The sequence below is a fragment of the Pteronotus mesoamericanus genome, unplaced genomic scaffold (genome assembly GCF_021234165.1).
Source record: "Pteronotus mesoamericanus isolate MK-2021 breed Mesoamerican mustached bat unplaced genomic scaffold, CSHL_Meso_final scaffold_651, whole genome shotgun sequence".
In the NCBI taxonomy this organism is placed as follows: Eukaryota; Metazoa; Chordata; class Mammalia; order Chiroptera; family Mormoopidae; genus Pteronotus; species Pteronotus mesoamericanus.
The window spans coordinates 28,223,501-28,235,707 of record NW_026555325.1 but is presented as its reverse complement, the minus strand read 5'-3'; the positions used below and the strand labels follow the sequence as shown (position 1 = coordinate 28,235,707).

At 33.2% G+C, this 12,207-nt stretch overlaps 1 protein-coding gene across 3 annotated transcripts in view; it reads left to right on the top strand.

Annotated features, from left to right (window-relative positions):
• SCN7A (sodium voltage-gated channel alpha subunit 7) overlaps positions 1-12,207 on the top strand; it is a 147,402-nt gene that overhangs the window by 74,165 nt on the left and 61,030 nt on the right. For 2 of the 3 annotated variants that reach the window (XM_054562384.1, XM_054562382.1), the window contains exon 2: positions 9,509-9,747. The exons of the other annotated variant lie outside the window; for it this stretch is intronic. In XM_054562384.1, the coding sequence (XP_054418359.1) occupies positions 9,523-9,747 (225 nt within the window). In that variant the 5' untranslated portion in view covers positions 9,509-9,522. The remainder of the gene's footprint in view (positions 1-9,508; positions 9,748-12,207) is intronic. 3 annotated transcript variants of the gene reach the window in all.

Genomic DNA, 12,207 nt, shown 5'->3' with positions numbered 1-12,207 from the left:
CATTTCAATCATGTGTTTCAAGCCTTCTGAGAGGGGTCAGGATGAAGGAACTAAGGAAAGATAGGGTTGAGCAATCAGGAAATTTGAAGCCACCAAAAAGCACAGAATATCCATCCAGAGTGGGTCAATCCTGGGTCAGACACATGTATTGAGGAGCTTAGCCAAACTGACTGAATTCTGGGAAGAAAATAATTGCAGAGAATGTAAAAACAGGAGCTATAAATCAAAAGTCACTTTAGTCAGGAAAGAGCAAAAATATCTCAGGGGCAAGAAAAAGAGTTGAAATTTTAAAAAAGGTGAGAGCCTTACTAAAGTAAAGCGACGCAAATACAAGAAGAACTTAAGTATATAAGTTAATTTGTAATAAATAAAGCGAAGTCTGAGCCAGTATTGGAGACTGGATATTGTATATTCACAGGAGTACATGGCTGTTTGCTGTTAGATGTTAGGTCTGTCCTACTGGGTGCTTCTCATTAACATCTCCCACTAGGTAAGTTTCTACCTTTGGGACTTCAAGTCATCAGGTAATAATTCTGATGTTTCGTATTATACTTATAATAAAAAGAAGTACCATCAACTTTTTTAAAACATGACTGGAATCTTGGAATCTAAGGAGACATATGCTATGCCCTGTGTATCAACCCTTCAAGCTGTATCCCAGAAAGTAATGGAGCCTGGGATTAGGGAAGAAGGAAAAGATTTATGAAGAGTTGAAACTTTTATTGTATGGTTGATTTTTTTTTCATTAGAGATTTTGAGCTATCACTGATGAATCATTATTATGGTGTTTACCCCTAACAAATTAGAGAGGAATGTTGGAAGAGGAAGCCAACAGAAACAAGCAATTCAAAAGCAGAAAGAAAAAAAATCTGCAAGTCTGGTGCTAAAAGAGATACAAATAAAGGAGAAGAAAAATGTCAAAAGTAGAACTCTTAAAAATTATTTAAATCACAGTATTGAAGTTGCTTGTAATTGAATACTATTATTACTTTAATTTATTAGTAAGAAATTAAATTATACTCAGCATATTCTCTTTATAAATTCCAGGAAATATGGCAGTAATTTTAATTTAAAGATAGTTGAACATAAAAATACAGGGCTTTAAAGTAGTAACAGCTGGTATTTACTGAGTGAGTGTTACCTGGCAGATGCTTTATATTTACCAATTCCATGCTCACCCTACTCTACAGGTAAGGACTTTTATTGTTCTCATTTTTATGGTTGAGGAAACTGAAGCATGGAGAGGTTGAGTGCCTTACTCAGAGTCACAGTTAAAAAGTTCTACAATCCAGATTTGAATCCATTTGGTTATAAAGCTAGACTTTTTTCAAATATTTATTATAAAATATTTCAAACATATGGAAAAGCAAACAAAACTGCACAAGGAACACCCACTCAGCACCCAGAATCTTCAACTGTCACTTCATAGTATTCACTTTAGTGCATATATATGTATGCATTCCTCAACCAATCCATTAATAATTCTTGTATTTTGTCTTTAAAAATAAGTTGCAAACACTAGTAGCCCTCACCTGTAAACATTTCATAACCCATATATTTCATTAGAATTCAATATTTGTTTATTGGCTTTTTAAAAGGTAAAAGTGAAATGTTTTAAGGCATAAACCTTAAGGGTATCATTCTATCCGATTTTCCAAATGGACGCACCTGTGCTCTCCAAATCTCTCACAGGATGTTCCTCACCACCGCCCCAGGGGATTCCAGCCTCCCAGTCAATTCTTACGCCACCGCTGGAGATTTTCTTTGTGTGCTCCAGCGGTTCACAGAAAGTGGATCATGTAGTCTGTAATCTTTGGCGTAAGGCTTTTCTCACTTAGCATGTTTTTTTTAACTCAGTTAGTTTATATGTATCAGTAGCTTGCTCATTTTGTATCGCTAAGTTGTGTTCTATTGTTTAAATATATCACAGTTTTTATTTTTCTATCCTCTTGAGGGTTCCCTGGGCTGCTTCTACTTTTGTTAATTATGATTTATATTTTCTTACATATTCTTCATTTCTCTTTCACTTTATTCCTTATTGAAAATCTAAATTTACATTCTGAAACATCTGAGAATATATTTTGTCTTCATTCTTGAAGTATACTTTTGCTCTATGTGGAGTGCTAGCTTCACTTTTTTTAAAAAAATAAAAAGATACCGTTACTCTGTCTTCTGGTATTTCTTTTATTGTGATGAGAAGCAGTAATCATTCTCATCATTGCTTCCTAATCTATGATGTCCTTTTTTAAAGTGCTTTCCATATTTTAACTGTTGTGCTTCTTATTAATATTTGACTCATGCGACTTAAAACATTTATTAGCAGTGATATATAACCACTTGCTTTCTAAACTGTTTTTTATTTCTATAATGTTTTATTCTTAAAATTCTTCATCCAATCTTATTTTATTATTTTTCTTTTTTAAGCATTGTTCAAGTACCGTTGCCTTCATTTTTGCCCCACCACCCTCCCCCACCCCACCCACCCCCACCTCCCACCCTCAGTCCTAATCCCCCTTGGCTTTGTCCATGGGTCCTTTTTACATGTTCTTTGACAATCCTTCTTCTTTCCCCCGTCATTTCCCTTCCCCCTCCCCTCTGTTTACGGTTCCACTTCTAGCTGAGATCATGTGATATTTGTTTCATCATCTGACTTATTTCACTTAGCGTGATGCTCTCCAGATCCATCCGTGCTGTCGCAAAAGGTAGCATATAAACAAGAGGAAAGACAAAAATCATGTTATCTTATCAATAAATGAGGAAAAAGCATTTGATGAGGTACAGTAACCACTTAGGATAAAAACACTTAGCAAAGTGGGAGTAGAGGGAGCATACCTCAACATGATAAAGACCACATACGAGAAACCTACAGCCAACATCATACTCCACTGGCAAAAACTAAAAGCTTTACCATTAACATTTAAACTGTTAAATGATACGTAGATGCTTTTCAGATGCTTTCCTTAAAATTGTTCTATAAGAAATTTCAAACATTTTGCAAATGCACATGATCTTTTGTACTCCATTGGTTTATATTTACGTATCCATTTAATTATATAATCATATGCTATGTGAAATATATGTATGCTCACATGTACACCTATACTTATATTGGTATGTAAAACATATGCATACACATATACTGTTTGATTATCTTTATTAAACGCCAAATCCATATTTTCAATTAATATCTGAGTTTTTACTTTTGCATATTTCAGATGTACATTAAACACCAAAAATACAAAGCATTCTCTTTCCCCTAATCTCTAAACTGATACTTCTCCCATATTCCATATTCTCTGTATGGTATAACAATAATACAATCAAGATCTTATAGATCTCACTGCCAAAGCCTGTGATCAATGTACACAGTTAAGAATCAACTATTAGGTTATTTTATAATTTGTAAAGATATTAAGAAGAAATACATCCTTTTTTAGTTAATACCTGTTTCTATTTTTAAAATAATTCCACACACGTATACTTTTAAAAAATCTATATGGTTACAGAAGCACAAAAATTAACATCATTCCCTTATAAGAGTATATTCTAGAATATTTTGTTAGCAGCTGTCCCTGAGAAACATGTTGACTGTTTCTATTCTTAACTGTTCAAATACAGCTCTGGGTGGGGAGGATAGTAAAGGATAAAGGGGGTCAAATTTGTGGCGACAGAAGATTGGACTTCTGGTGGTAAACATACAATGCAATCGACAGATGATATATCATAGAAACCTAAGTAATTTTATTAACCAATATCACCCCAATAATTTTAATAAAAAAATATATCTCTGAATATTGTGCACATGAATTGGTTTGAGGTATACCCACTGGGTAAGTTCTTATTGCTCAAATTGCTAAGGTAAGGTATATATATTTTTTAATTTAGAGAACTAGTGCCAGGTTTCCTTCTGGAAAAGATGTACCAATTTATACTATGAAAAAAGTTTATAGTATGGTACTTACTTCCTCACATCCTAGCCATCACTTTACTTCATTAAACTAGGACTTTCACTTTGAATTATTATGAAGCCATTCATTTATGCTTTCTTTTATGAGTTTTATTATTTGCATTTTTAAATTTAAATTTTGTTTTCCATTTAAATCATTCTGTCATCCAAAATTTATTTGACTATTAGAAGGGTATGGAGCCAGGAATAATGGGAACTTCCCAATTCTGAACCTCCCTATATATGCTTCACAAATAATACAGTACAAAAAACAATTAACTACAGAAAGCCCACACCATCAGCACAACAAGTCAGAGAAGGCTCAAATTTCTAAATGCCTGTAAAGGAAAAATAATAGCCAACCCATCTGCACTCTTTCCCATGCTGCAAGGACTTTATGGCAAATGGGATCTAAATTTAAAGTTAAAAATGACTGACAAAAGAGAACACACTAATGGTGAAAATACTGGGGAATAAAAGCATTTTCCACTAACTTCTTTTTATTAATTACTGAACAGCCTTTATTTTGTCACTCCGATTTGAAATAAACTTGTAAGTTTTTAATGTAGATTCTCTATTTTATCAAGGTTCAAAATATGCTTAATGACAGTAACATATCAGTCTGGGAGAAAAGAAACCATTGATAGATTTAAACTCAGCTCTCAATAACCCTAAATCTGGGCATCTAGAGAAGAAAATGCAGGGAGGGGGAGAAAAAGGGAGGAATAAATTTAAGCCAAGATCACAGCTGATATCATATGGCAGAAGCAGTCCAGTGAGCCTGAGTAATGCTTCAGCTCAAACCACCAAGAATATAGCACTGGGCACTGGTATTATATATTACTAGTATGTTCCCCAAGTGGCTGAAAGTTGCTGCCAAAGCTTCTGCCTCTCTTGCAAAAGTGGATTCTCCACTGCCCCTCTTTCTTTGTGTCCTTAAATCCAAACTAGAAATCTTGAGCTGATACATTGATTGGCTTGCCAAGGTTGTGCAGTCACTTCTTAGATCCCATGAGAGCCTGGAAAAGTTATTAACTATGTTATCTGATCCATTCCAGTTTTGTTCCCGGCGGTCTCCCACAGTAATGCACACAATAGAAAATTCTTAAATCTATGTAGAGGATCATCAGACCAGGCAGCACTGTTCTGCTCCAAATTAATGTCCACTATTTTTGCTCCCTTTTAATTTTACAAAATATTTGACTGACAACATTTACATAAAGAATTTTTTTAGACAGTCTCACTTGATGAATTTGTCAGCTACTCAGTGATGTAAATTGGTGGCTGAAATATCCTATTAAGCCCATCATATCTCTAGTAGCCATACTGAGGTATCAATTGTTTGCACTTGGCTAAAAATTTACAGCCTGTGAGCAATTTTGTGGTGTAGTTTAATGGTACCCAATTTAGATTTTGACACACCTGGGTTAGCATATATCAACTGGCTATAAAATGATGGAGAAGCCAGGAAACTCTTCCATCTGTTTCCTCATTTATGAATGTTGATCACAAGGATAACATGTGAGAATATGAGAGAATAGAAACATTTAGTCCAGTGCCTCGCAAATGGTAGTCATTCAGTAAGTGTGACCAAAATTATAATTGCCTTAATTATGACAAATATTGGCTCATTTTCAAATGCTTGAAAATTGTTTTAAGGAGAATTTTTTTCTATAGTAATGTACCTCTTTCCCCCATACTGATGCTGGTGTGTGCTACTTCCAACTAATATCCAAGATATATGACCTGCACTTTAATCAACAATATAAAATATTAGTGCAACTAGACCTTGTTAGAGCCCAAGCCTGAGTTGAATTTGATACAATTCTTGCCAAAAGCTTACTTTAGTTCGATTTTTTAGAAAGGAAGTCTAATGGACAAATTAACTATTAATCTTGACATATTTTTCAGGCTTTAGTTGACTGTATTAAGATCACTCACTGGAAGCATAGTGCCTGGACCATATTTTATAAATTACCCACAGAAATGCTTTTTACCAAATTGTGACTTAATGATTAATAATTTACATTCTTTTCCTAGCCGTCTAGAAGTAAGATGCAAGCCAGTTCCATTTGATAAGGACTTGCTCACTATCAATTCATTTATGTAGTCAATAGCCCAGAGTAGTTGCATTCAACATCAAAATGATCACTAAAGAAGTCTTCCTGGATAACGGACTGAGTTAGGGGAGAGAATTAGCACTGACCAGTACTGTGGAGCAGGGTTTCTCTATAGGGTCTGTTTAACCATTGTGACCTTGTGCAATGTATGAGTGATTCCAGAGTTTACATGTGAAGAAATATGACTCAGGCCATGTTATAATACTTGGACAAAATAATGTTTTGCTTGAGTCTTTTCTACTTCAAGTAATACATCCTCCATTCTTTAACGTGACCTACAGATGCTGGGATTTGAGTCAAATCAATAGTCGGACTCTATTTGAAGACCCTCCAGTTTACTAACATGCCTTTTGGGTATGATCTTGGGTTATAGCAGAATAGGGAGGGGCTGCCTCTTCCATCTTCCTTCAATACAGATAATGGTTATATAGCTTTCTTGGCAGATACAAATCAGTATTGATTTACTTTGCAATTACTATTAAGTAAAATCCCTTGGCTGTTTTCTCTGCTACAAAGAGGTAATTTTTCTCTACTAGTTTACATGGGATGTTTTGGTCTAAATTTCATACCCATACATATATTTCTATTATATATATTATTTCATTAGATTTGGCCCATCATTCTGAGATATACAAATTTTATCACAATTAAAAATTTATATTAACTTCCCATTTATTAGGTACCAGTCACCATAGTAGACATTTTCACCATATTATTTTATTTTATCCTTATTTAACTCAAAGAGGAATATCAATTTTATGACTGAAGATCAAGAATATTAAGGAACTTGACTGAGATGTCTTAAAACATTAGTAACAGCATTTAGCATTTGAATGCAAGTCTATCTAATTCCAAAGTTCATGATTTATTTGTTTATACTAGCCTATAATCATGAATCATTAAGAAACTACTTAACATATATGCAAGTAACTCCGTGTAGGGAGCTCAATTCTTAAAGCACATTTAATACTTTAAAGGAAGAAAATTTTATATATAAGAACAAACTTCAGTATCTGTCGCCTATGTTTATAAATTGTACTGATGCAAAGAATTTTATCTCCCCTCAATAAAGTTTGATAAGTGAGGTGTTGCTATGGATATGTTCGTGTGTGTGTGTGTGTGTGTGTGTGTGTGTGTGTATGCTACATAAAAATGATTCTTGACCAACTTTTAATGTGTTAATTTTGTTTATAATACTGAGAAAAGTATTTAAAAATAGGTACATTTTAAGATGAACAGTTGTTAGTTTTTATACCATTAATCTGGAAAGATACCTCCAAATAGATATATTCAATATTCATATTCCATATTCCTCCCCTTAAAATTGCTTCATACCCCATTCTTGTAACATTCCTTGAGGGAAGTAGGCATAAGAATCTATTGCTATTATGAAAATGTCCCTCTTTCTGGTCACAAGTGACTGATCCAAAGGAAATAAAATGATAGGGTGGGTTAGACCAATTACAAATATCTTTTTATTTACAGATTTGGAGATAGAGCTTATAGACATATGGTGGGAGCTTAAACTGAAAACTCAAATAAAGTTGAAGCTGGGATGCCACTGTTTAATGTACATTCTTAGAAGTAAGTAAGCAAAGGAAGACATTCTTTAGACAGAATGAGAAGGGGAAAACAAAGAAAAGAAAACAAAGCCTAGAAAACTGTGATCCCATGAAAGGGAGTCATCCCAGCACTAGATTTTCCATTTCTACTTCCCAGGACACAGAAATGTTTTCTCCCCTTGGATGTCTGTGACATTGCCATTTGTATATTTGAAATGTCTGCCAAACACCATTTGTTTGAGCTATCAGTAAGGGTCTGAATTTTACAATGATTGGTACTCCATTAAGATTAACTAACATCTTTTTCTTTCCATTAATAGATTAGTAATGGACTGAACTATTAAACAATTCAGTTTCACTAAGCAATGTTGGAATTGTGGTGCAGAATATATGTGTGCACATATGTGTGTGATTTCTGTTTTAGGGAAACCTTATAGAAGGAATTCAACTAAGGCCAGCACTATAAGAGATAAAATATACATATACAAAAGCCACAATATCAAGTACAAAATTTCCTATCCTTAATTGCAATAATAAAGTTACAAAGAGGGTTGAGGGAAATGAATAAAGAATAATCAGTTTTCACTGAATAGGATCACTTGAGTAGGTTTTGACAGGAATTACGCTGGAGAAAATCAGCAAAAGATCATGTTTTTATGTGAGAGGAAAGAAGAAGGTTTATAAATGGGGAATTATGCATAAAGTTATATTTAATTAACACAAATTTCAGTGTCTTATAGGATGATTTGAAATAGATAAAGACTAGAATTGAGGGAAACCTGTAAAAACTACTACAGCAACCCAGGTATAGAATTACAAAGATGATTTGCCTTGATGTAGATATATAAATATTGGGTAATATTTAAGTTCATAGTGAAAAATAATTGAAAGAACATTATTTTCTTCAGAAGAATTAATGACAAAGAAAAATTTCATGAGTAATTTTCAAGATAATTACTTCATATTTGTGCTTTTGTTTTTACAATGGCTAGAAGGTTAAAAATTGATTTTAGTCATGGGGAAAAACAATAAAGTTCATTTTTGCATGTTAAATTGCTGTCGTTGATAGGATTGCCACGTAAATGATGGAGGAAAAATAATGTTTTAGGAAATGTACTCAGTAAGTACCCATGTATAATAATTGAAACCCTGTGTTTCCCTATGCATTCACCAAAAAGAAGGACCCAACAGAGGAGAAAGGCACAACTTTAAGGAATATCAGAGTTAAAATTTGAAGGAAGAGTTGAGCAAGGGCAGTAAACAGAGCTATACAAAGAGAAGGCTAGATAATGCTGCCAGGAATATAAGAGTGCATACATCTTTGCACGTAAATATTTTCAAATTGTTCATGTAGACACAACCAAAACAAACAATCAAACAATAAAAAACTCACAGACACAGACAACAGTATGGTGGTTACCAGAGGAAAAGGGGGTAGTGGTGTAGTGAAGGGTAGAGGAGCTGGAGTGTATGGTGATAGAGGGAAATTTGACTTCACACAATGCAATATACAGATGATGTTTCAAAGAACTGTGCATTTGAGAGTGGATTCCTCCACCTGCCAAACCTCTAGCAACTTTAGAATTCTTTTATTACAAGGAAGAAATGGAAAGGAAGATTTCAGTAAAAGAAAAAAGATTCAGTGGATAAGTGAATGAAAAAGAATTAGTTACTCATGAAATTACAAAGTAAATCTATTATTAAGTATAACAAAACCTAGTTTAACAACTCAGATTTCTACAAAAATGAGGAATTTTCTTTGAATATATGTATCTTGCTATTATCTTTTATTTATAGTCTAAACTTTTGTAATTTAAAATTTTCCTTTATACAATATATACAAATTTTATACAGAACTAAAGAAAATACATTTCTTGCAGGTGAAAAATTGAAAATGGCTTCCCCAGAACCTAAGGGCCTTGTGCCCTTTACCAGAGAGTCTCTTGAACTTATGGAACAGCGTCTTGCTAAAAAACACAAGGAGGAACATGGAGAAGATGTAAAGCCAAACATTGACTTGGAAGTTGGGAAAGAGCTTCCGTTTGTTTATGGAACTCTCCCTCAAGAAATGGTGTCAGAGCCCTTGGAAGACATGGACCCATATTATCAGGATCAAAATGTAAGGATTAATTTAACTTACTGTGACTACAGTTTTATTATTTTATCTTGCAGAAATTCGAAAAACATAATTGAGATAGGATGAGAAAAGAAAATGGGAGAGGGGAGGTTAGAGGGTGGAGGGATGCAGCAAAAAGGGAAAAGGACTCATGGACATGGACAACAGTGTGGTGATTGTGGAGTGTGTATATAAGGGGACTAAATGGTGATGGAAAAGAATACAATTAAATTTTTTTAAAAGAGAGAATGAGGAATAAATTAACAACTAATTATAAGTTATACAAAACTACATAAGAAACCTCATACATATTTGAGATTTTTATCAAAATTTACCGTTTGCCTGGTTGGTTAGTTTGTTTCGGGTTATTTTACTTTGTAATAGGTTATGCCGTTATTCCTTAATATAATTATTTGTTGTATGGGAGTGTGATGATTGGCTACTAAAGTTTATCAATTTTAAAATAACTATAATATAAAATTTCTCTAATATGTACACAAAGTCACATGTTCAACTTGATAAGCTTGCTCAGTAGTTAGGAAAATGAAGCCAACTTGTATTTTATTTACTGTTTTTATTCATTCATACACTCACATCCTATTTTATCTCCAGGATAACTTGAGGAACCTATTAAATATTTGAACAATCTAAGAACAGGCACAAAATGATAAAAAATAAGAATACTTATGTTTAGAAAAGTTAGAGATCTGTGTGGACTGACAGATGAGTCTTTATTAAAGAAATAGATTGTGAATTATAGTTTAGAGAACATTTCAAATTTTAACAAGGCAAAGGGAAGATCTATGAACAAGCAAGAGCAGAGATTAATTCTGAAAGAAAGAAGGAACAGTGTGATGATAAAACTGGAACCCTTGCAACTGTGTTGCACACTATAGGAAATAGATGAAATAGGGAGATTTCAGTATGGATTTAATGTGATGGCCAAAATACTGATGTGATAAATGCACCAATATGAAGATTTCTAAGTTACTATTGCATGGAAGAGATAGGGTCAGAAACATGAAATAGGAGAGAAAGAATAATCCAGGCCTGATGTGCAGAGGCCTGGATTATAGGAGTGTCTCAGAGGAGAGGGAGAGTAAAAAACCCAGGAAGAATCAGTGGGATTTGAAAACTGACTGATAATGCCAAGGTTTTCAGCCTGAGAAAGTAGTGGCGCTACTGATAAAAATGCAATAACTATATAAAAGATCAAGTTTGGGGGAGAAGAGGATTAGCTTCAGTGTGGGCAAATGTAATCTGATATTCTGGTAAGAAGAATATTCATAGATAGTAACAAGTAGGTGAAATGGAATTGAACCAAGACTCTGGATGGAAGGCAAAGTGATCATATTATATAACCACGACTCTTTTGAATCTTTGCCTGGTGGAAGAATATTGGCATTTTACAGTGTAAATGTATTTAAAACAAGGACTCCAGTATCTGTGGTAACTTCCATGGGCATTATACAACATTAATAATTAAACACCTGTAAAAACATCTTGGTAAATCGTCATCTCAATTACCTCTGTTTTCAGTTTTTGCTATGCTTAAATCATAAAAATTAATATAACACAGTAACCTTAGAGTAACTCTGATATAAGAGTTCTGAGTGCTTTGTAGTATATGCAAAAGTGGTACGCAAATCAGGTTTCCTACTAAAGGAAAAAAAACAAGGAGTTTAAAAAATAAAACAAGTCACAAACTACAGCATAGCTTGGCATAAAAAGTAGTTAATGATGACACAGTTATTAAAATTTTGAATTATATTCAGTTTATTCTGTTAAAAATGGCATGTAAGTTAATGATTCTAAAATTAAATAAACAATTTTAGGACTTTAACATTAACTAGATAATATTGTACGTGGTGTTACTCATTGCTTCACAGTGACATACAAGTTGCTTGGTTGTACATCCATCTTCTGTGAAGTTTGAAATTGCTCTGGAAATTACACAGAAAGCATATTTCAAATAATCAGATTTATTTGGGGGCCCCTTTTTAATTTTTTTGTTGCATTTAAAATGCAAAGAGGGAAAATAATTTATGAACAAGCCAAATATCCACAGATAGTATGTTGGAAAAGGTTTCCATTTAAAATATGTATTCATAAATAATTGACATACTTGTATCCACTAATATATTTGCATACATACACAAATATAAATATCAATGTATAGTCACCATATACACCTCTGCATAATTATATATTATATAATATAAAATATAATACTGTAGTATAGAAGGTGGGGCAAAAGTAGGTTTACAGTTATGATTATATGAAACAGTTTATTTTTGTATTGTTATTTTTTATCATATTATTTTCCATATAGAAAACTGCAGACCTACTTTTGCCCACTGGTACTATATACACATATATACATATAGCAGAGGGAGCACCCCGAAATGGAATTTTATTTTTTTAAAAATTGTTTATTTAAAAATATACGTATTCTTACATGTT